Below are 22,240 nucleotides of genomic sequence, written 5' to 3'. Positions count from 1 at the left end.
ATCCATTGCATAGCTACACACCAGCTCCATCCATGCGCATTGCAGAGCTACACACTATATACACACTATATGCATACGCATTATAAAGCTGTACACCAGTTGCATACACATGACATACTAATTAAATACACTTTACACGGTTACACGCTACTTACACATTACACTCCAGCTACATTGACATTACACACCAGTTACATAAGCTTTCACAGTAATATACACCATACACAGTGACGCACTAGTTACATGTACACTACGCAGCAGTCGTACACACCATACACAACTACATCCGAATGAAATACCGCATACGCTATACACACTAATTGTATTTACATTACGCAGTAGTCAGTAACACACTAGCTACACACTCATTATAAAATTATACATCCGTTGCATGTACATTACATAGTTGTAAAACAGCTACACGTACACTGTACACTTTTATACAAATTACACCCATTACACAGTAGCATACCTGTATTCAGGCGAACCACACCCCACAGGATTGGCCTGGGACCAGTAGCCAGTGTCTTTATCGAGCACAATGCACCCAACTTGTCCGTCTTCTCTTCCTTCACATGACACCGGGTGATTGGTGTAAACGGGGTCGGCTGAACACCAGGGACCACCTGAAATTTGAAATCAAACCAAATAAATCAAATTGTGAATTGCAATTGAAGATTGTATCATTGCAAACACTGATCCTATGAAAACAAGACATTTCAATGTCATGACTTTGTTGTAGAAAAGGACATACGTCATATTGTATGCAATAATGCTATGGGCGGTGGACACAGTAATGAGCATCAATACGAGAAGTAATAACAGTTGCAATCATAAAGACCGATTGTATCAAATGCTCATGATAACTGATCATAAACATGTTGATGTTAAATTATAGAAACATGGTAATTTGATATTTTGTACTCTACCCAAGAAAACACTCACCCAGCAACTCGTAAGGTCTTCCCTCCGAAATGCAATCATAATATTCCACACCGTTGTACAGGAATGGAAAGGCGCATTGATGATAGATCACTGAAATATTAAAGTTTTATTGTTTCGCGAGATGAGGGGCTGGAATGAAACGGTTTCTGGAATCTCAAACTTAAGCTGATTGAAACAAATGTAAAAACACGATGAAGAAGTTTCAACTAAAAGGGAATTTTTTCGTAACATGACATAAATGCTTCAATGTTAATAGTTCGTAACTGTCTCCATCTTAATACGTAATCTGTTTGGGTCACATTGCCGAGTAGTGGAGTGCTTGAACGAAGCTCCAACAGATGTCGGTTCGATACTAATCGAAACAAGAGACTTAGTTTTAGCCAAATACCTGACAAGCTTAAACCTGTACACAAAGGTTGGCTATTTGGCCAGCTATTTAACGAAATAATATTCTTCAGCCTAGATAAGATTTAAAAATTGCAGTCTGTTTGCTGTTACACTTTTTCTTCAACGGTGAAGGATTCACGTCCTTGGCCAATACGTCATAGTTAAAATGTGACGTACACAAAGTCATAACGTTTTCATCCAGCCTTCAAAAGACTCTGGCCTCTCAAGGTTGATGTTTACTCTCAAACTTACTTGGTTCATCCTTGCCCCAGGCAGTGAAGGTGACAGGCTCCCCAGACGACCACCGATAAGAGAGAGACCCATCGGTGTTCACGAAAGCTCCCAAACCGATGTAAAAGTTTTCCTGATCGTCGGGATGAGAGGTTTGGGAGGCCTGACCGGTGATGAACGCCTGTTCGTAGTAGCTGCCTATGCTGGCAAGATGTCCACCGTGATCTCTGGAGCAAGGTGATTATTTTGTTAAGAAATGAACTTAATGTAAAATATGCGGACGCTGATTCACTGGTTTAGTATTTCTGCTTTGTAATCATTGCAGTGAAAAGGCGTCGATATCATTGTGTTTGTAGTTTTGAAGAAAGTTTGAAGTGATTGCACCCTTAAGCATAAATCTTATTTATCAACAAGGCAAATGTAATTATAAGGCTAGAAAGGCTGTTAGAAATAATCCTCAAGTTTTGAAGATATGATAACTTAAAGTGGTTATTCTAACTTTCAGAATGCCGGTGAAAAATAACGGAATATATGAAAACGCCTTTGCATGGCTATACGAACAATGGGAGACAATCGAAATACCATTGTTTTATTAGGTTTGTTTTATTAGAATAATTCAAATAACCAAAACTTTTATGATACCTCGTCGCACATTTTTCACTTTACAAAGAAACAACACGTTGCTATTGCGTTCCTAAATATTGTTTTCTGACATGCAAAATATGTTGTTTTATTACTTTTATCTTTAAACTGTAACAGCGCATAACAAAATTACTCAAGGCAATACTATACAGGAAAAGATGTTGTTTTTCTATTGGTCACTTTACGAATGAACAACTTGCTTCCTCTTACGCGCAGTAATCTTCCGCATTGGTCCAAACCGATGGACTGATGTCGAAGAGATAGCATGATGCCTCCCAGCCTACCCAGCCAGTGGGACATCCATCTATGGCTACCTGGTCCTGATTGACTGGTATCTTGTCCATCTTGCACATGTAATTCATGACGTAGTCACAACTGACGTCATTCCAGAAGCCGCTGTGAGAAGACGTGATCAATTAGAAAGCAGGTGAATAATAAAGATATAAATATTGGGGAAAGTAGACTGCTATTTCAACTCAAAGATCTCCCATGTATATATGTTTCAACCAATTCCAATAAAATTGCCTCGAGAAGGCATCGAATTGCATAACTTAGATAAAAGTTGAAACAACAGAAGAGAAAATTGTCATAACAAGTACAAGAGAAAAAGTTATGTTCCATTTCTTATCGGATATTTAGCATCTTCTATCCAGGTTTCGTATGTAAATATCTTTACATAAGTCTTAGTTAAACTGGTTTCATCAAGTCATAAATACATTCGATAGAGATAAAAACTGCAGCAATTAGGCAACACAAACAACAACTCTACCTCCATTTGTACATTTGAGTGCATCGCTCCTTCTCTCCTCCGTTGGGTTCGTTGAAATCCCACATTGTGTAAGTCACCTCAGTGGAATCCTCCCATTTGAAGTAGTTGACGTGTTCCGTGTCGGACAGACCTATCCACACGTGCTGCACCGAGCCATCTGTGAGGTGAAGGGTTAATGTGAGTTGTGGGGAAAGTGGCTGGTATATTGAAGCATGGTAACACGGCCAATGTGACTGGCTTTGGAATCGCCACAGCCAGTGATTCTGGGACAGAGGTACGTTTCCAGATAGATTCGTTTAGAGAACTTAAAAAATTGTTATGTATTGATTGTTTTTTTTTCTAACTTAAAGCATTTTGGTAATAATTTGCTCATGTCGTAGATCTGATGCAAAATTGAAAAGTAATCAACAAACAGCGGTTGCTTTGTCGGTCACTGGTTATCATCGTTGGTATCACAAGTAGTTACTGGTGGCCCACTTCTCAAGAAATCTTACGGACAACAATCTGAATTTATATTTTTTTAGAATAGAAATCCGAATACTGTTTTTGAAAAACGTCAGAATCTCTAATTAGTTCATTGGAGTAAAGTATGCTCAACTCTAGATCTACTTTACTTTTGTAGTTTGTTGTTGTGATGATATGGAACTGGAATTATAAGCTAATTGTGTTATTTCTCTTTAATTTTACAAAAGAAATAAAAAAAATTTACTCACAACCAAAGAAGACAAGGTTTTCGACAAAGTTTTGCTCAGCCTGGCTGTGTATGCTGACCAGTTCTCCCCCGTACGACTGACACCTTTGTCTAGCTTCACTGTGGTCCACATTGGACGACTTCCTCGGAAGGTAATAGCACCAGTCCTTCCAGCCGTCCCAGCCAGTGGGACAGCCCAGGTGGTCACCTGAAGAAGATATTGTTAAAGACAGGTGCAATACAACTTTATTGAAGTCAATTAGCCTCTTGATACTACAATTATAACCCAGAACCAGCTTGTTGAGGCCGATTACACAGTGGAAGGGGTCTCATCGTCAACAAGTTCACAGAAAGAAATGGAAATGCTGGCCAGATTGTTCACCATTGTTGAATGTTGATCGTCTTATAACCACACCACGACACACGTTTCTACCTTGGAAGGTGATTGCACCATCTGTAGGTCCACGATCCGATGACGTCAGACCGTGTTGTACGGAGCCCACGTATGAATCTCTTCCTGCGATCTTTTTCACTGAAACAGTGCCACCAAGCTCGTCTGGAGGAGATAAAAAGAAGAGGTGAGAGGTTTGTTCAATTGAATTAAATTGTAATGTTTTGAAATTTCACGGTTTCATTGTGAATTAACCAACTAATAGAAAATATCAAAATATCCACAGAAAAAAGCGCTCAAGCCATAGCGGGTAGATGTTTGCAAAAGCTTTTTTCGTGCAAAAATACTATTTGTTGCTAAATGTCTGGTGTGCAAATCAGTGTTGTAGTTCTGTTTTATTTGTCATTTCAAAATTGTTCAAACTAACCATCAAGGTTTTTTCGGGTGAATGCAAACAATTAGGAATACAATATGTAGCACAACCATGCAAACATACAAAAATATGAACACATAAGTAGCCTACTCAAACAAGCACACAAGCACTAACTTATGATTCCTCCGTCGTGTATGGCGGCAGCGCAAATATACGAATCATCGGTATATATGCCCGTTCCCCACAACTGGTCGCTTATTGCGTCACATCCTCCTGGGCAATCAACCGTGAAAGTGTCGTCAGGGTAGGAAGTCGCTTTGTCTGTGCAATCTGCTCTTGCTGTGGGCGAAAAAACTTGTAAGTGCGCTACAATCTGTACATGCCACTTGCAGCTGTTGATATGTCAATGAAAAGTTGTATCAAGTAACAGAATTTGTTTCTACTGCGATGGTGAAGTGAATGATCGTGTCCATTAATGTTTGCACATTTGCAATAGTCGGATTTTGGGCATAAACGTCTAATTTAATTACTGCAGTCGCCACAAGCCATGCAATTGTTCGTGAACTTTAATTATGAAAGATGTTACACCAGACTGCTTTTAATAGTTAAATATGGCTGAGATATATTACTTGGGTTTAATTAGAAATGATAAAACTTTGGGAGAGAGTTTGCTTTGTTGCCCGTAGAGAAACAAAACAAAGTAAAGTTATTTTGGTTTGTTGGGCAAAAAGAGTTTTATTGGGCAAAAAGAAATCTACTATATTGTCCAGAAACTCTTATACGGAAAAAAAAGTTTTGGAGAAAATAAATTTCACTACATGAAAGATGACATGAACGCATCGAATTGTGGTTTTGAGCAACCCTTAGATTAATTCAAGTTAGCACAAGTTCATCTTACCCCCAACTTTGCAACCGACCACGTCAAGCCTCAGTGCGATGTTATTATTCCAGGACTGAGGAAGAACGCGGAGGTAGCGGGTGGTTATGGGTTCCCGGAGATATCCTTCCACGGGGGTGAGTCGATCCGTGCAACCGGGGTAGAGCTGGAAATGTTGTCGTGGAATGAAAAGAGGAGTCGCTTTATTCACGTTCATTATGACGACATACATTCGCAAATATCATAGAGGCGAGTGCATAAAAGTAGATGAGGACTTGACATTTCACAAACTCTTTCACTTTTTTTTAATTTCTGACTACCTAACTAAGCGAAAACAATACTTGCACTAACACAGAAGGAGACTAGAAAAGGGATCAAACGATTAAACACAGAATTTAAAGAGCCACGAAGACTGAAATAAGATAAAAAATAAAAGTGTTTCTTTTTATCGTAGTATTGAATAATAATTGTATTACTTTCGATAAGCAGTAAAAGCAAAGTAAAAACTTTCAATATGCTTCTTGGCAGCCGACTGTAGCAAGAATTGACAGGGATAGACACCGTGTTTTGTGCACGAGGTTGGGCTATGGTTAGCGGATCGCAATTGCTCACTGTACTAGTGAGTGTATACTGCTATTTTGCATTCATCAAATGCTGGCATTTGCACAACAATCTAACCTTTTAGTGTAATTTATTAAGAATCGATTTTGCTATAGCATCTTCAGCTTAGTCAAATAGATGCTCAGCCATGTGCTGATAGCTGGGAAGAGCTCTCTCTTCTTCATAAAAACATTTAAGTTGAGGTTTACACAAGGACGGAGAAAGCCTCTTAAAAACTTCTTCTCAAACTGGCTTGTGCTTGAAGTGGCATTAAACCACTGAAATCAACCCGGCCACCGGCATTGACGCAGTGCAGTTTCCTATTGCCGTTGAAGTTAGCCTACCTTGTTTATTGACTCTTTATCATATCTGGCGAAACAGCTGGGAAAGAGGCTGCTGTTGGCTCGAGAAAAGCGAGCAGGGTGAGATTTGAACCATCGTTGGATAATCGTACTACCTGGTTATATATTTTATTAATTAACTTAGCAAAGGTCTTCCAACCATAGAAATACTGTTTAAATTTTTATGTACAATAAATAAATAAATGAAATTTCTGGTACTTCTGGACTTCCGCTTGGCGTCAAATAAGTTGAAAACGTTTTTCCGTCATCACTGAATGAGAGGTAGTAACTTTTTATCCAGTCGTCAGAATTAACATCTCCTTGGATCAAGACTCCTCCAATCTAATGGAGGTATAAAGTTAATCAGTTATCACTTCAAGTAAGTAATGATTTATTTATCGTTGATTCGCAATTAAATAATTTTTTTAAAAATAGCACTTTTTAAATTTTGTACCATCGTTGGGAGAGAAATACTAATTTGTTTTATCACTATTATTCAGAAGAATTGTCAATGATTTAATGTAGTTTCCTTTAGTCTAGAAAGTTTGGGTGTAACTTGGTCTGGAATCGAACCCGTGTCAATCAGAATCATCAGAAGGGACGATATACACACCTTCCTGTATTCACCGAAATCGACTTGCAGCCACTCCTGATTGCTGTTCTGCGTTGGCTTCCAACTATTCACATTCACCGCTGTAATCAACACAGAAATGATGAGCCACCTCCTGAATTGTGATGCCAGTTGTTGATCGTGGAATTGGATTAATTTGCTTCACAAATGTAGATACTAACGACCTGTTTCAGCCTGATGCTGCGAGTTCGCTGTGGTAATAGCAAACTACACTTGCTTTCAGAACACAGTTCCCTGGTCATGTGCTATGACAAATAGTGCTGGAGTCAGTGGGTCGTTGTTTCATAAGGCTGTAACCGCTATACTATCACAGCAAAACCACAAAATCAGACTAAAATAAGTCGTTTGCATCTACATTTGTGAAGTAAATAACGATCATGCTGCTAACATCGAAACATTCTATTGCATAAATTAATTAGTTTTGAAATAAAGCGTCGCTGTACTTGAGGTTATGATAAACATCTTTGGACATAATTTATATGTTTCAGAATGCTGCAAAACTCAACATTTGCTTTTTGTACTTAGAAGCGCCTACCTGAATATAGCTCACCCATCTTCAAATATAGACACTTCAAAGGCAAATAAAACTGACCTTGTCCGTAAAGTGTTCTACCGTAAACTGCATACATTGAAATAAGCAGATTGGAACTATTAATTAGCTTATATGTTGTCGCATTCTTACCACAACAGAACACGTTCCCTTTAAGATCACAACCCTGGTTGAGGTTCCACGGGGGGCAATCCCCAGTGGTGTTTCCCCATGATGGTGGGCTGTAGTGTTCATTATGTCTGAAGCACACTCTACCACCATCACCGTTGTCGTTTCCAAGCTCCACCCAATCATTGGGGCCATCCCTATAGTAAAGACCACAAGTCGTTGTAACCACAATATTCTGCATTAGATATTTGAGCAGATGAAGAATTTCAAATGGATTGCTCCAGACTATGATTAGTTGGCAATGGATGTTGATATCGTGAATGCATTTGATATTGTGTCAGTACGAAATTGTGTCTAGTTATTTCGAAAAACGTAGAATAAAGAACTAACAGGCAGCGGATTCCCGCTGAAACTGAAGTCTAACCCGCTATAACTCAAATAAAATACCAGAGCCTAGGCTTGAAGAGACAAAAATATATTCACAAGTACATGGACCACATGGGCCTTGACCTTTGCGTCGTCAAAGCGGAAACCTCCCGACAAGAGCAAGCACGTCACAATGATGTTGACAAATAAATTCAATTAAACAATTAAATAATAAATACTATTGATACTACAAAAAGTGCTCAATGCCAAGCAAAAGAGCAAAGCAAAGCAAATTACATCAAATATAGTTACTACTCTTTAAAACCTCTAAAGCCTGTTTCAAATATGCAAAAGCAATAAATCGGTACCGGTGTGCCGATGATTCCCCTTTTAGGGTAAAACAGGCTGTAGAGGTTTTAGAAAGTAGTAACTATATTTGATATAAATTCAATTAGGCTATGTATTTTGCGTCGTGAATTCCATATAGTTTAACAATGCAAGCGTCTCGTTTGTCACGATGCGGCTAAAACTTGTACAAGAGTGTAGTGCCGATATTTGTCGTGAATATGACTGGTGACAAATGGCTCGCAATGATTTGATACACTTCCACAAACATATGCCACCCCTGGAAGAAAATACTTTACAGAAGTTCACTAATGGGACGTGATGGCATCACTTAGCAAACAATTTTCTCACCTGACAGGAGCCCACTGATCTCCGGGTAGAACCCCAGTAATGATGGGTACTCCGTTGGGGCAAACTTCCTTCTGTGAACACAGGTCGAGGCCCTGACTGACGCAATACTGCCGCGCAGTGTCGTAGGTCAATGTAGCGTAGTCGAGGACAACATGGACAGTGCTGTCACCACCTGAGAACATGAAGTGGAAGTTTTGTGTAACAATTTAAGAACGTTAACAAAAGATAATAAAAATCATTCTTCATTTGCTTCGCCTGCAAACGATCGTGATTTTATTTTAAATTTTAATAATTTGTTCAAACACCTTCCACAATATGGGAGACCAAGAGAATAAATATCAAGCTTATTGCTGCATTATGACAAGTGACATGTCCTTGCTAGTCGTTGTAATTGTTTTATAATTTGAAATTGTAATTATTTCATAATTGAAAACGCAGGAATTGAAAATAAAGAAGGCAGTGGCCAGTAAGAAGTAAACTGAAAACTGCACTATTCAAATTCAATCAGTAACTATCTGTTTTTTTTTTAACAAATAAGAGCAAACGTATAAAAGATTGGTTAGATAAAATTTCAATGATGCTTCGTTAAAAGCAACTATTGAGAGCATACCTCCATCGAGGTAGTCCAACCTAGCGTTGTATGCCTCGTATCCAACTTGTTGAGATGAAGCCGAGAACTTCTCATTGGGCAACACTGGAAAGTCATGGGTCAGTGGGTTGGTGGAAAGACCAAGCGATGACACGCAACTGAAAGAAGCAAATCATTAAAACAATATCTCGTTTAGCTGAGATGCAATTTAAAAGTCAAATTAAGTTTGAAGCCACAAAATAATTATTGGGACGTTAAAAGTTAAATAAATTTTAAAAACACCGTTAGTGGAAGCATAACCTAACCGCCAGTGGTGCGGAACTAGTGCGCCGGGAGAAAAGCAAGGCGAGGTGAGCTACAGTTATGGATGAAAAGATTTTCAGGTAAGCTATTTATAACTCATATTTCAGCAACTGATGTCTTTATCATTATAATTTTTAGGAAAAATCTAGATTTATGATTGCCCTTATATAAGTAAAAATATCTGCAATGATATGTAAAGCATTATTTGTTTAATTTCAGGACTGACATTTGATTTTCAGTCAAGGTGCGTGGCTATACTTTGAAAAATCATATCTGTATGGTCAGTACAAAAAAGCTGTAAACAACATAATAAAATACTCTGGTATACTTCGAATACCGTCACCGTGGAGAACTCTGGAATTAAGTCCAACAAAATTCCTAGCACACTTACGTAGGCATGCATCCGATGATCTCCAATCTCATGGCGCACTTCTTCCGGCAGCTGGTGGGAAGGATCTTGATGGATGTCGTCACAATGGGACGGGTGAAGACGTTTGTAATCTGTTCGTTTTGGTTGGTGTTGGCGTCAAAGATCTGGTGAAATAACACCATTGCTTGGTATATACAGTCGCTCTACAACTGATGACGTTTTCTAGCAACCAGAGGCCTCAAAGTTTGTACAATGTCCACGATGTGGACACATTCCGACTTTTCACACCTAATTGTTGACTCCCAGATTTGGATGAGCGTTTTTTTTTTTTAATTTTATCATCTAGCTTAGCCGAGTGTCAAACCAGGTTCGTATGATTATCACCCAAACATTACATTGACTTGGTCGTTTTGACTGTTGATTCAATTTCTCAAAAATATAAAATTCTGAAAACTGTTAAAAAAAATTACAGACAAATAAACACAATTCTTCAGGCTTTAACCTTAATCGACTCGTCAAGTTCCTTGTAGTCCTCGAACACCCCAGTAGCAGGATTGACCATGTACTGGACGCTATATTGCTTCACCCAGTCATTCTGATTGTGGGGCTGGCTTAACCCATTGCGGCCCTTAAAAGAAGACAAAATTGAGTGAAAACATGACACAAGAATATAGCCTTAGGGAACAAATTATCGAGCACAGTGCAACTGAACGCATGCGTTGAAGCTAGTTGTTTATTGTGAATGTCGGTTGTTCAGGATGGAAAATTTTATTTTTACGTCTGATAAAATGTACAGAAAACAAAACAAAGATTAGTAACCAATAACCTTTGCTTGCTACTGGATCATGTACGTTACCACAAGTTGTTGAAAGGGATATCCAAACTTGGTTTCCAAAACAACGCGTTGTACATAAAACTATAAATCCACCCGAAGCAACATTAACCACCTACCTGCGTCACCACTCCCCTGACTTCTCTCCAGTCAATGAAGTCGACTTTAAACCAGGGAGCGGGATCAGAATCAGATGCGATCCATGCTCCTCTTCCTAATCCTCCTAAGCCGAGTGCATCTCTGAAAAAAACAACAACACTACTTTAAAAAAGATACAAATCAATGTAATTTTCATGTAAACAAACTCGTCAGGAAAATTTCATTGAAAAAGTCTAGGGATACAAGAGTCATTTGACGATACTCTCAGAGGATGGCTTCTTTTTGTTTAGCTCTGCCTTATAAAGTCTAAGAAAGGACAACTTCTAAATGAAACTAATTGATAACTGTTTAAATTTAAGATTCTGTGACTGGATGATCTCGCTTCACCAACCCCCAAGATTGGATACCGGACATACAGGGTGAATAGCATCAAACAAAAAAGACATCCAGTAGTGTCCTATCTCTGCAATATTATGAATAGGAAACTTAAATTGTAGCGGTAGCTCAAGATGAGTTCATTTCTGACATTAAGTGAAATCTCGCACGCACACGTATTGATCCATTGTGTTCAAGCGCCCTCTGGTGGCCCCTGATGCACTGTCGAGTTGGGAGGATACTGACAGTTGGTCGTCCGGAATCGAACCCCCAATCTCGACTCCCAAATGTCTGAAGCAACAGTCAGCAGAGGTGCAATCTGCTGGAGGATCTTCAGCACTGAAAAAATGAAAAGGCATTTTTGCAAAAACAAGTTGATGTACATAAATTAGGTACGTTAAATTTGATATTTATTTACATTTTGTATTGGTATAAACTGTGCTTGATAATGAAGAACCTTTATGTAAATAGGTATGCTATAATTTGTTCAATTTATTTATGTTTGTAATTTGTTTTTCAGGTCTTTATCTTAAAGTTGTGATAAATTTCACTTACTGCAAGGGATCTTGTTTCTCGCAGATGTATCCTCTTTCATAGAGACAGGATACATCGTTCCACGTTCCCTCGGCAGTGTAGATTTCAACACAGTCCTCGTCGCCTTGCGCGTTCGGCTCGCCTGCAAAACATTGCTCTTTGTTAGAACATAGTATACAAGAATGCAAATAACTTTAACCTGGGCCATGCGGGCTGTGTGGTGAAGCAGTGAGAGCACAAGACAGAAAATACAAAGTATGTGGGTTTGATCTTTATCTGAAGCACTTAATGGCTAAATTAATTTTATTGTCGTTACAACTAATTACAAGCTAAGAAGATTTTAGGTTTTTCGACAGCCAATTGTTGCAAGATTGATAGCGATACACACCTGTGTTTCGCCCAAGAGGCTGGCTCATCAGTACCGCACCACAACTTTATGCTACTTGCTATCGAACGCCGCTAATACCAGCCGCTCTATATAGGGGAGAGTGCCCAACAGTGCCTCTCCCATGGTTTTTCGCAATCCGTGACTAATTATTCACTCATGCGTGCATTACCATGGCCACGTGGTCCGTAGAAGCTGCTGAAACTAAGTTAGGCAGAAATTAGTTATTGCTTGCTGTTGGCAGAAATGAAAGTTTGTTTTAGGTGGGAAAAAGTAAATTTTCAGACCTTTATTACTTTTTTTGTTGCAGTTTTTACGGTGGCTTCAGGGATGCTTCACAAGTTTTTCATGCTTGGTCAGTCACTAGACTAGGTTTCAGTAATAACGTTTCAGATCGTAGGCTTTGGCAAAAAAAAACTGACGTCATTTTATCTTGTAGGCCCGTGGTTCCAATAGTGCCCCACCCCGAGGTCTCCTACAGTGCCCCGGTGGAGCACTGTTGGAAGCCATGAGATTTTATTAATCAATGTACAGTGCCAAAATGATTATCAACATTTTATGTTCTAAATGGCGGATTGTTAGATATTTTTTTAATTAAAAAGCTATTTGTGTCCTCATGAAATGGCAAGACGTACTCGCTATAGAACTATATGTAGGCCTATTGTTTAGTAATTTTGTCTGTCAAATTTGGTTATTTTTCTCCATAAACCAAGCAATTTCTTGTGAACCACATGCCAATATTGGCCTACCAAAGTGTGTTGTCTGTATCTTGTGTTAACAGTGTTAGTCATTCCTTCCATGTAGGCTAGGCCAAATCAATGATGTCTTTAATCTCCTGCATTGCATGTTCTTTTACTGTTCTTTTACATGTACCTTCCTTGTCATTGCAATTGGTAGTTAGGTCATAACATCAAAGCTTTTAAAAAGGTAATTACAGCTCTAAGTAAATCAACTTCGGCTGTTCTATAAACTACAGCTCAGTGTGTTCGTGTGGTTTCTTGGAACCTATTCGCTATCTTTCGTCTAAGCACAGTCACCACGACGGGTAGATAGCGTGTCCCACATGTTATGATAATTGTTGCTGTTATATTTTGTGTTTGTGATAATTGTGTAGCCTATGTACCACTTTTTAAAGGTTTTGTCTTGACCTGACCAGCTAGGGTAATCATTGCAAAAAGAGTGGCTTAACATTGCAACTAAAGACATCAATTACTTTGATAGGGGCACTGTTGGATCCTACCTGGGGCACTGTTGAATGTCATATCCGACAGGTGATTTTTAACGCCTGATTATGAAGTTTGTGTAAAACTTTTGAAGTTTTTTTTTTATGTGGAAATACTAAAGAAAAGGAGGAATTTTTATGTCTAAACCTCATTTTTCCAAAAAGCGGGGCACTGTTGGACACTCTCCCCTACTTTGTTCAATAATAATAACGACAAAAATCTAATTGTGACTTCTTATTTCAATAAAAGAACTTTGTTTTTGTTTGTCTTCATGTTAAGCAAACCAGGGCACAGTTAACAAGATCATGCAATTGAATGTGGTCATCGTCAGTCAGGATAAATTGATCTAAAAAAATTCCGTTCGCTATTCTGCCAATTGAGTGATGTGTGAACAAATGTATAAAATAAAAATAGACAACCACACCTGGTGACCAATTGACGTAGTTAAACGGGGTCCCATCTATCCACCTCCATCCTCCATCGAATGTTCCTACAAGAACATCCGGAAGACCATCAGGACCGTTGTAGGAATCCTCCGCTCCAATCCATAGCGATCCAACGTTCAACAAATCAAGATGATCTGGAAGTGTTGATAGTTTAATTTCAGATTTGTTAGTACGGAAACAAAATTGGCACATTGACTTTTTATCCTCGGACTGACAAATCCTCTGATAGGTTATTCCAGGCAGTTTCGCATACTTGTAGAGGCTTGGAACCACTGACGCTGGCGTAGCCTACTCAACGGAAGTGACAGAGTTTAGTTTCAAAAAAATAAATGTTTGTTGTTTGTTAAAGATTCCAATCGTTAAGTGCCGTTGAATGGATAGTTGTCCTTGAATGGACTGTGCATTAGGGTGGACCGATTTAGGTGGGTAAAAACTTTTTTCCTCATTTTGCTTAGCTTGGGGTTGGAAAACTTGCCAATGGCTATATAGAACACTGTGTAAAAAGTTTATTTCGATCGAACAAATTTTTGATCTGCCACCAGCCACTTGAAAATTTACTATGTCCTTCCACACGTGTGCATGCGAGGATAGCTTTGCTTGTTCTTTCTGTTTCTTCGTAGGTTACGTCGGCGCTTATGTAACTGCGCTACTTGAGTCAATGCAACAGTGAACATATACTGTACATTATGCACATCAGTCCAGTTTAGTTTGTTTTTATTTCTGACCATCACAACGCAAAACAATATATGCCACTGTAGACAGTCTTTCAAAAATACTGCCAGTTGGAAAGAAGGTTACCAGCGGCGAAATGCTGTTACCCAATATTTGCTAAAGAAGATTTTTCCTGCAATGTCATGGTGCTACTTTTGTTCATGTCTACTGTAGGTATCAGTTCACTTCAACATTCCGTTAAATTAGAGAAGGAGAGTAGGGATAGTTGGATAGCGGGGTTAGTTGAAAATTCATTATTTTTGCAACTCTCAATAATATTTTTAAATATTCACTACCACCATATGATGTAGCTACAAAAGCACATAATCCAAATTAAATTTTGAATTTCTTTGCATTCCAACTAAAATTTTTAGCGTTTAGGGAAACATCTTATGAGTCGATGACGTTAAAGATAGGCAGAGGGTTTTTTATGTCTGTCAGCTGTAGGTGTTCTACAACACTAAGAAATAAACAAAATTCAGTCAAATGAACCAAGGTTGAATATTTTAGGAAAATTGTTTGTCATGTGCTAATGAGGCTAGTAGGAAAACTGTTGATAGGGTAAGTTGGAAAATGTTTTAATCGTAGTATTACTTTGTAGTTATATATGAGTATGTCGTCGTGGTATGATAGTAAAGTAGTATATGTTCTAATTAAGCTACTTGGTTTTTTAATAGACACACTGTATTTGTAAGATTTTAGTTTAAAGAACTTGGAAAATGCTATATACATGGTATCACAAGTTTTAACAATGTGCTTATTTAAAAAAGCTTCTAAGATCATTGGGTGACGAATTTATTGTACTTTGATCTCAAAGCAATTAAACATATTTGCTTCCAACCATATGTTAATGTTTGGTGGTTCAAAAAAGAGTAAAATGTTAACTAGCAGTTAACTGACGTTTTTCAACTAACCCCGGTATGGGATTAATTGGAAAAACAATTACATGTTTGTTTACTTTAAATTTGTATTAAATGTTGAATTGACAGAATACTTGTTTTGGTTGTATGATAGAGGACACCATAAGTTATAATTTAAGCCGCCTCAAGTTGTCAGGTTATGCATCAATTGTTCTAAATTTCACTTTGAACAAAAAAATCCTAACTAACCCCACTGTCCCTACATAAATATAATAGCAATAACCGAACGTTGTATGTGTTTAAGCGTAACTTCTTTTCTTGTTTAGAATAAATACATTACAAAAAACACTTCTTATACCACAGTACACTTACATTCCAAAAACGACTGCTCCTCTGGTGAGTTAATGCCAACAAAGTCTCCGCCTTCCTGCTGGCAATGCAGCCTTGCGTCAGCCCAGGGTCTGAGAATACAAGTGGATACATTTTATTTAACGTAACTTGAAACATCAAGGCAAGTACTGTATATATTATTGCAGTAACAACCAAGCTATTAGCAAACATGTGAGTAACAGCTGAATACCACTTTCTTTCAAAATCGGATTCCGCTACCCTGTTTATTTTGGTATAGTTTTGATGATTAGGGTCTACACAAAAGATATAAGGCCGACAGATAGTTATTGCGCAGCAGTTGAACAAAAAGTCTAAATTCGGTTTACCGTCTGTAATTGGAAACTATCTTGTAGCATTTGTGGGTTCCTGAATAGTGAATGTATCCAGGCTCGCATGGATTGTTCTCAGATGTAGCTGAAATTGAACAACATTACAACGTGATATAACGTCAAAGTTGCGGTTAAATAAAGTAGGTATGTGTTATAGGTTGTTGGATGGTATAACTTCAAAGATAATATCATTTCAATTAAAAGTATAAAGTAAGAAGTTATCATGACCAATTGAAGAAGTAAATAGAAAACATTATGTAATTCTAGGTAAAAAAAAACAACAATTTTAACTGTACTTCTACCTTTACAAAAAAATCATTTTTATGATGTAAAATCATTTTAAATGTCTAAATCCATCATTGATGATCATATATAACTTTTCAATTGTCACTCAAAAGTTATTGCTCTTCACAAAGTGTCTTTGGTGCTTCATAATGCCTTATACTCAACCTATTGACACATTTATTGACAATTTTTGGATAATGTGCAGTTTGATTTGACTGCCAGAATCTCTTTCGTGATGTGCGCTGCAACGCACTTCAAGAGCAGAGCATTTAGCGGCGCCTAAAGGATGGAATAATTTACAAACAACAACACTTTAAAACCATGGCTGCTGTTAATCTTGCAGTATTTTTGGGCACAAAATTTGGCGTTTTACCAACAGTTTATTTGAATAAAATGCAGAGTGTTAAAATTTACGCATACGCATCATTTAGTGCGACCTTGGTAGCTACTATGTGATATAAATGCAGCTTACTTACGTGGAAAGGTTGGAACAGTAGGAGCTGTAGGCACTGCAAATGAATAAGACAAATAGCGTTTGATTTCCAACAACAAAATATTGTTATCTTACAAAAATAAAGGAATATGTTTGAAACTACTCCAAATCTATTTTCTTGCCTATGATTGGTTACCGTACTATGGCATCAAACATCAGAAAGAAACACGCTACAAAGTATGAATTGGGTCTTAAGCAAAGCCAAAGGACCCAACCTTTGAAGCAAGATACCTGTAAAACTTATTGCCTTAAACAAATTCACTGTAAAAAGACAAAAGCTAAATAGTTAAAAAAGCATGCATGTTGATATACATACAAGCGAATGATTTGCATATCGGGTACACAAGTTCTGAGCATGCACGATCATTCCATGTTCCCCATTGGTTTTCGTCATCAGTGCCGATAATCCGCATGCAATCGCCGTCAAACGAGGGTTGGTTTATTTTCCAGTTGAAAAAGTCCTGCAGAAAAAAGTTATTCTTATAAAAACAAAGCTTTCCAGGCATTTTGTTCTTAGCGTTTTGCTTAGAAGTGTTTACAATGTAACCTAATTAGCTTGTGCGCAGAAATAGCGGAAAACAATTCACAACTTACACTTGGAGTTCCATCCGACCACACCCATTCTCCTTCCACTACGGAATCAGTCATGCCTATCCAGGACTGGCCTCTCAGGTGACCTATGTAGACATGTATTTTATTCGGAAGTTTTCTCTAATTATTTAATTGAGACCGAAACAACGAATGTGTTTTTGTTTTATTTTTTGCTATTTGTTTTTAAGGTTTTGTGGCCGTGCTAACTACTGATATATAGCCTACTACATAATTTTTCATTCAGGCACGTTTTAAACCTTTTAAGGTTTTTCCATCTTTTCCCGTTCGTTAACGTGCTGGTAGGTTTATATCGATTTTTGTAGTTGGTATTATTTTCGTCCTGGACGCGTTAATGACGAAAAATAAAATGATTGATTGATGATGATTGACAATCCTTCACAATCACATAAGATTCACTGTATCAATCTTCCAATCGTCCCCCCCCCGATAGCTCAATTGGTTAGCGCGTGAGTTTTGGAACGAAAAAGCTTCAAGATCAAGCGGCGCTGGTTCGACTCTCGGGGTGTGCGCTTGAGCAACGCACGTTGGAAGAAATCTAATGGATTGAATAATTCCCCGGCAACAGAAGACTTCAACAATCGGAAACTTCATTCTGTCAATCTCGGTGACTGGGCCTGCGTCAGTGATTCAAAGCCTCTACAAGGATGCGAAACTGCCAGGATTAAGCTATGCAAGAAGCTTTTCCAGTCCGAGGATAAAGATTCAATCAGATGAACGGAAACCAATCCAAAATTGCAAGGGCTCTGCAATACGGTACTTCTCCTGTGCAACGGTTTTTCTACTTATCGAATGCAGAACTTTTGCGTTTAAGTACCTGAGTGCTAGGCCCAATAGTTATGTTGCTGAAATTGTTTTACTAGTAAAAAATAACATCAACACGACTTAAAAAATCAATCAATTACTAAGATTTTATCATTAGTTCAAAGCCTCCACAAGTATGTACAATGCCAGTGAGAGTTCATCCAAACGAATACAACATTCTTACAGCCAATTAGTTAAGTTAAAAGTAACTGGCAATGTGCTAAAATAACTTCACACCTGACATGAAGGATTGTTCGTCTTCATCGTGTATGCTGGCGAGATGCCCATTGTACTGTTCTGGCGCACCGCAAAAACTTTCCCCGGCTTGCCAGTTACGCTGCGTTGTGTCGAAGAAGTAACAATGGTCGCCGTGCAGTCTCCACCCATCGTAGCATTTGTGGCTGACTGCAAGAACGAAATGAGAATGAAGTTACTTTTAGTAAAAAAAGGCAGCGGATCAAAGCTGGTTTAAGTTCAACTCATTGTTTTGAATCTTTTACGGTTCGACTCAACTTAAAAAAGTAGGAAGAGTATAATCTGATTTTATAGTTATCTGATAACAAGTAGCCTACTGCGTTGGAGCTCATTCTTATGCAAGCCCTTTATTCAAATAAAATATTATATAAAACTGTTAACATAGCATAGATTTGATACAACCTTATTTCCTCGTTTGGAATAAATTGATATTGGACCAGATGCATTTTATCAGTTATGACTGGTACAACAGACTGCTTCACAGCACGTAGCCTAAACGTTTTATTCTCTTTTGGAGAAGCATTTGATGATACGAGGTAAAAAATAGTTCTATTCAAAACAAAACATGATAGAAAGGTATGAAAATTGAAGTCACAGAAAAACCTTAGTCATGGAGTGTTGCATCACAAGTATGCAATATGAATTATGATTAATAAATGCTCTTCATAAAAATCCTTGACATAATATTATACAGACAACAGCGGTGAGAGGTAATATTATACAGACAACACTTGGTCATGAAAAGAGACACTTGGTCAAAGGCGTGTTTCCAAACCTTCCAAGCTAACCTTGGCGTTGGCTAGGTGCCTCTTTACCTTCTTTGCCTTTCTTTGTAATGTTTATTTAACAGTAAGCTGTGCTACTCCATCTACAAGTCGACGATACTATTACGACTCCCTTTATAATGAGGTTCCTTGCAAGTTTAGATTTCATAAAAAGACTTTCTTCACTCACCGGTTGGCTTTGGAAACGGTGACAAGTCCAATCCTTCTCGGATCTCACAAACATAGGCTTGTAACATGAAACAGTCGCCAATCTCCCAATTGCTGTAGGCTACAAATAAACAAGTTGCTTAGACTAGTGTAGAAAAAATTAGCACACCATACACACATAATAGCAAATAATTATCAACATTTCCATACCGACAATATTTATTTAATGTTTAAAGGATACAAGCTAACATGATTTTGAATAATGTTCTCAAAGAAGCTGTAGCATAGAATATGTTAAGCCATGGCTACCTAAAGATACGGCCTGAATTGTCACATTTTGCAGAAATTTCCAGATTTTGCTAGCTTTTTGCAAATGTTTAAATAATTTTTTCTAAACGTTATATTTTTACGCTTTCTGTACTGTTTTCCCCAGATGACACAATAGGTTTTAACATCCTCAGACGTTGAAAAATAAAATTTGCTTTCGAAGATTTTAGTCAGACTGTTAATTTTTCAATAACAGTCTGATTCAGCGTTTTTCAACTTACTTTTTTTCATTTTCTACTGCTTGCTCAAGACAACAAAAAGCTTATATATCATTTAGAGACAGCAAAAAGTAAAAAAATCTCAGAAAATATCAGTCAAACACTAGCAGTAGCTGTAATCAAAATCTGCAAAATGTGACAAATCAGGCCGCATCTCCAAGTGGCTATGGTTAAGCTAAAGATAGGTGCCACGCCATCATGAAACGAAATACGCAATGTAATAGACAATCACGATCAGTAGGCTAAGGTTAAAAATTGTGGCAGCCTTGCACAGACCATTCTATCCACACCTGGAAATATTATGAAACCCATTAAAACGTAGCAAGTAGCCCACAACTAATCAATCACTGTGTGCTCTCCAACACTTACTTTTCCCAGTATAAAGCCACGTGCAGTCATCGACTCCGAGGTTGTTCGAATCTGAAGGGAATTTGTCCCACTCAGCATAACCCACAGCAGTACCGTCTGACCACTTGAATATACCATCTTCCAATACATCTGAAAAAAGTTATCGATGCATGGCGTTCTGCAATGCTTTTTGTGTAAGGTCTAAAACAGCATTTTCTGATGCCGCAGAGGAGGCACAGTCGATTTGGCAATTGCTGAAGTTATGTGATTGTGTCTTGATAAGGTATAAGAACATGAACATGTTTTTTGAGCTTTCGAAAAATTCTATTCCAAATGCAATCGCAGTTCAAAGTGACTTCAATTATGGAAATAATCAAAACAGTAGATGTGGCAAGAATCAGCACAATCTTGATTAATTATTCCTAATTTAAAAGCAAGAACCAAACGGAAATTATTTTTAATAAAAGTATTTCAAATAACTGTAACGCACATTATTGTCAACAACTTTTTGTTACGTAAAACTGGTCTCTGAAACAAATTCGAACTGAACTCCTATCCAAATTTCAGGTAGGTAATGCACCTGATATCCCAAGCCACACTTGTAGCACTCCAAGGTCTTTCCATTGTGAATAATATGCTTCAATGAATGTACTTTCTTCAGGTCTATGACGTTATACACATATTTAGTTCAAACCACAACATGGTTTCAAATCACAGCAGACAAACACATGGTGTCGTGATAACAAAGAAGATATCACTGTCAGTGTTTTGACCTGCAGAACATGTGGATCTCATACACCCTGATATGAAGACATTGCACTGGTTGCAACAATTGGGAGATGTTGCCTGACTTGCTGCCTCATAAGAAACAAAGAAAATAATATGTTGTGATAACAAAGAAGATATTATTGTGGTTTCTAGATCAAACGAATTTATTTTCATCGATAGCGTCATACATGAGTGCATGAAACTGTCACAATAATATACAGTATTTTAGGTAAAGTGTCACATGTCACAGTACGTGACATAGGCTACATCAAGAACTCAGATTACCATCGTGTTTTTGGAGCAATTTATCAATAACCTATGAGAGCCGCATTGAAACCGGCAGATTTCCTATTTGGATTTTGATTACAGAAGTATATAGTAGGTCTGCTACAAGTTGTTACACTAGTCATCGACACTTTCCTTAACTATAATTTTTCTTTTCTACTATAACTTATAGATAAAATCACGCTGTGGGATAAATCACGCATAAACCGAAGGAGGAGATGTTGAGCTCACAGTGCAGGAAACGTCCTCCACGTAGGAATCATAAATCGAAACCTGAGTTTCATATTGCAATGAAGTGGTTTAAGGAATACGAAAAATGTTAACAAATTTTGACAAAAAACTCCGGCTCGGTGGCTTAGTGGTTAGTGCGCCCGCCTCTGAATCGGTAGGCATGGGTTCGATACCTTGTCGGGTCATACCAAAGACTTTTTAAAAATGGTACTGAAACCAATTCCTGCTTGGCACTGAGCTAAGGAGTGGATTCGGGTAATAATGTACTCAGTTGCACCTCTATACGGCTGCATTGACACTGTCTGCTTTGTAAAGCGCTGAGGAGCAACGCATTCTGCGATGGATACAGCGCTATATAAAAACTAACATTATTATTATCATTATTAAAAATCTTACGTCTCAATTTGAAGAAGTTTTGAATTTTGTGCTTCACAAAAATCACGAGCTTCAGTCCAGGTTAAAAAAATGTTTGAGTTGGTATAAAACTGGTAACATTTTCCATTTCCGTAAGTCCAGCCTTCAGGACAAGTCTCTGAAAAATAATTGAATAAAAACAAAATAAGTAACTCAAAATATTACTTACTGTACTCCTGAAGTTACTTCGAACTTAAACAAAGAACTGTGTTTTGAAGGTAGGCCTA

General features: G+C 37.9%; 1 protein-coding gene across 1 annotated transcript in view; it reads right to left on the bottom strand.

The window, feature by feature from the left end:
- LOC145768393 (uncharacterized) overlaps positions 1 to 22,240 on the bottom strand; it is a 44,646-nt gene that overhangs the window by 16,913 nt on the left and 5,493 nt on the right. The window contains exons 6-35 of the mRNA XM_082579875.1: positions 21,996 to 22,131; positions 20,896 to 20,978; positions 20,337 to 20,465; positions 19,445 to 19,543; positions 18,473 to 18,640; positions 17,417 to 17,499; positions 17,139 to 17,283; positions 16,806 to 16,838; positions 16,042 to 16,129; positions 15,698 to 15,786; positions 13,733 to 13,888; positions 11,722 to 11,842; positions 11,341 to 11,505; positions 10,812 to 10,932; positions 10,363 to 10,488; positions 9,882 to 10,024; positions 9,209 to 9,345; positions 8,599 to 8,770; positions 7,561 to 7,733; positions 6,861 to 6,940; positions 6,467 to 6,589; positions 5,328 to 5,472; positions 4,604 to 4,768; positions 4,099 to 4,221; positions 3,688 to 3,873; positions 2,975 to 3,131; positions 2,416 to 2,601; positions 1,585 to 1,790; positions 946 to 1,035; positions 473 to 626 (exon numbers count right to left, since the gene is read on the bottom strand). Of these exons, the coding sequence (XP_082436001.1) occupies positions 473 to 626; positions 946 to 1,035; positions 1,585 to 1,790; positions 2,416 to 2,601; positions 2,975 to 3,131; positions 3,688 to 3,873; positions 4,099 to 4,221; positions 4,604 to 4,768; positions 5,328 to 5,472; positions 6,467 to 6,589; positions 6,861 to 6,940; positions 7,561 to 7,733; positions 8,599 to 8,770; positions 9,209 to 9,345; positions 9,882 to 10,024; positions 10,363 to 10,488; positions 10,812 to 10,932; positions 11,341 to 11,505; positions 11,722 to 11,842; positions 13,733 to 13,888; positions 15,698 to 15,786; positions 16,042 to 16,129; positions 16,806 to 16,838; positions 17,139 to 17,283; positions 17,417 to 17,499; positions 18,473 to 18,640; positions 19,445 to 19,543; positions 20,337 to 20,465; positions 20,896 to 20,978; positions 21,996 to 22,131 (3,982 nt within the window). The remainder of the gene's footprint in view (positions 1 to 472; positions 627 to 945; positions 1,036 to 1,584; positions 1,791 to 2,415; positions 2,602 to 2,974; positions 3,132 to 3,687; positions 3,874 to 4,098; positions 4,222 to 4,603; positions 4,769 to 5,327; positions 5,473 to 6,466; positions 6,590 to 6,860; positions 6,941 to 7,560; positions 7,734 to 8,598; positions 8,771 to 9,208; positions 9,346 to 9,881; positions 10,025 to 10,362; positions 10,489 to 10,811; positions 10,933 to 11,340; positions 11,506 to 11,721; positions 11,843 to 13,732; positions 13,889 to 15,697; positions 15,787 to 16,041; positions 16,130 to 16,805; positions 16,839 to 17,138; positions 17,284 to 17,416; positions 17,500 to 18,472; positions 18,641 to 19,444; positions 19,544 to 20,336; positions 20,466 to 20,895; positions 20,979 to 21,995; positions 22,132 to 22,240) is intronic.

This window comes from Aplidium turbinatum, chromosome 4 (assembly GCF_918807975.1).
Source record: "Aplidium turbinatum chromosome 4, kaAplTurb1.1, whole genome shotgun sequence".
Classification (NCBI taxonomy): Eukaryota; Metazoa; Chordata; class Ascidiacea; order Aplousobranchia; family Polyclinidae; genus Aplidium; species Aplidium turbinatum.
This window is presented reverse-complemented; position numbering and strand designations above follow the sequence as displayed.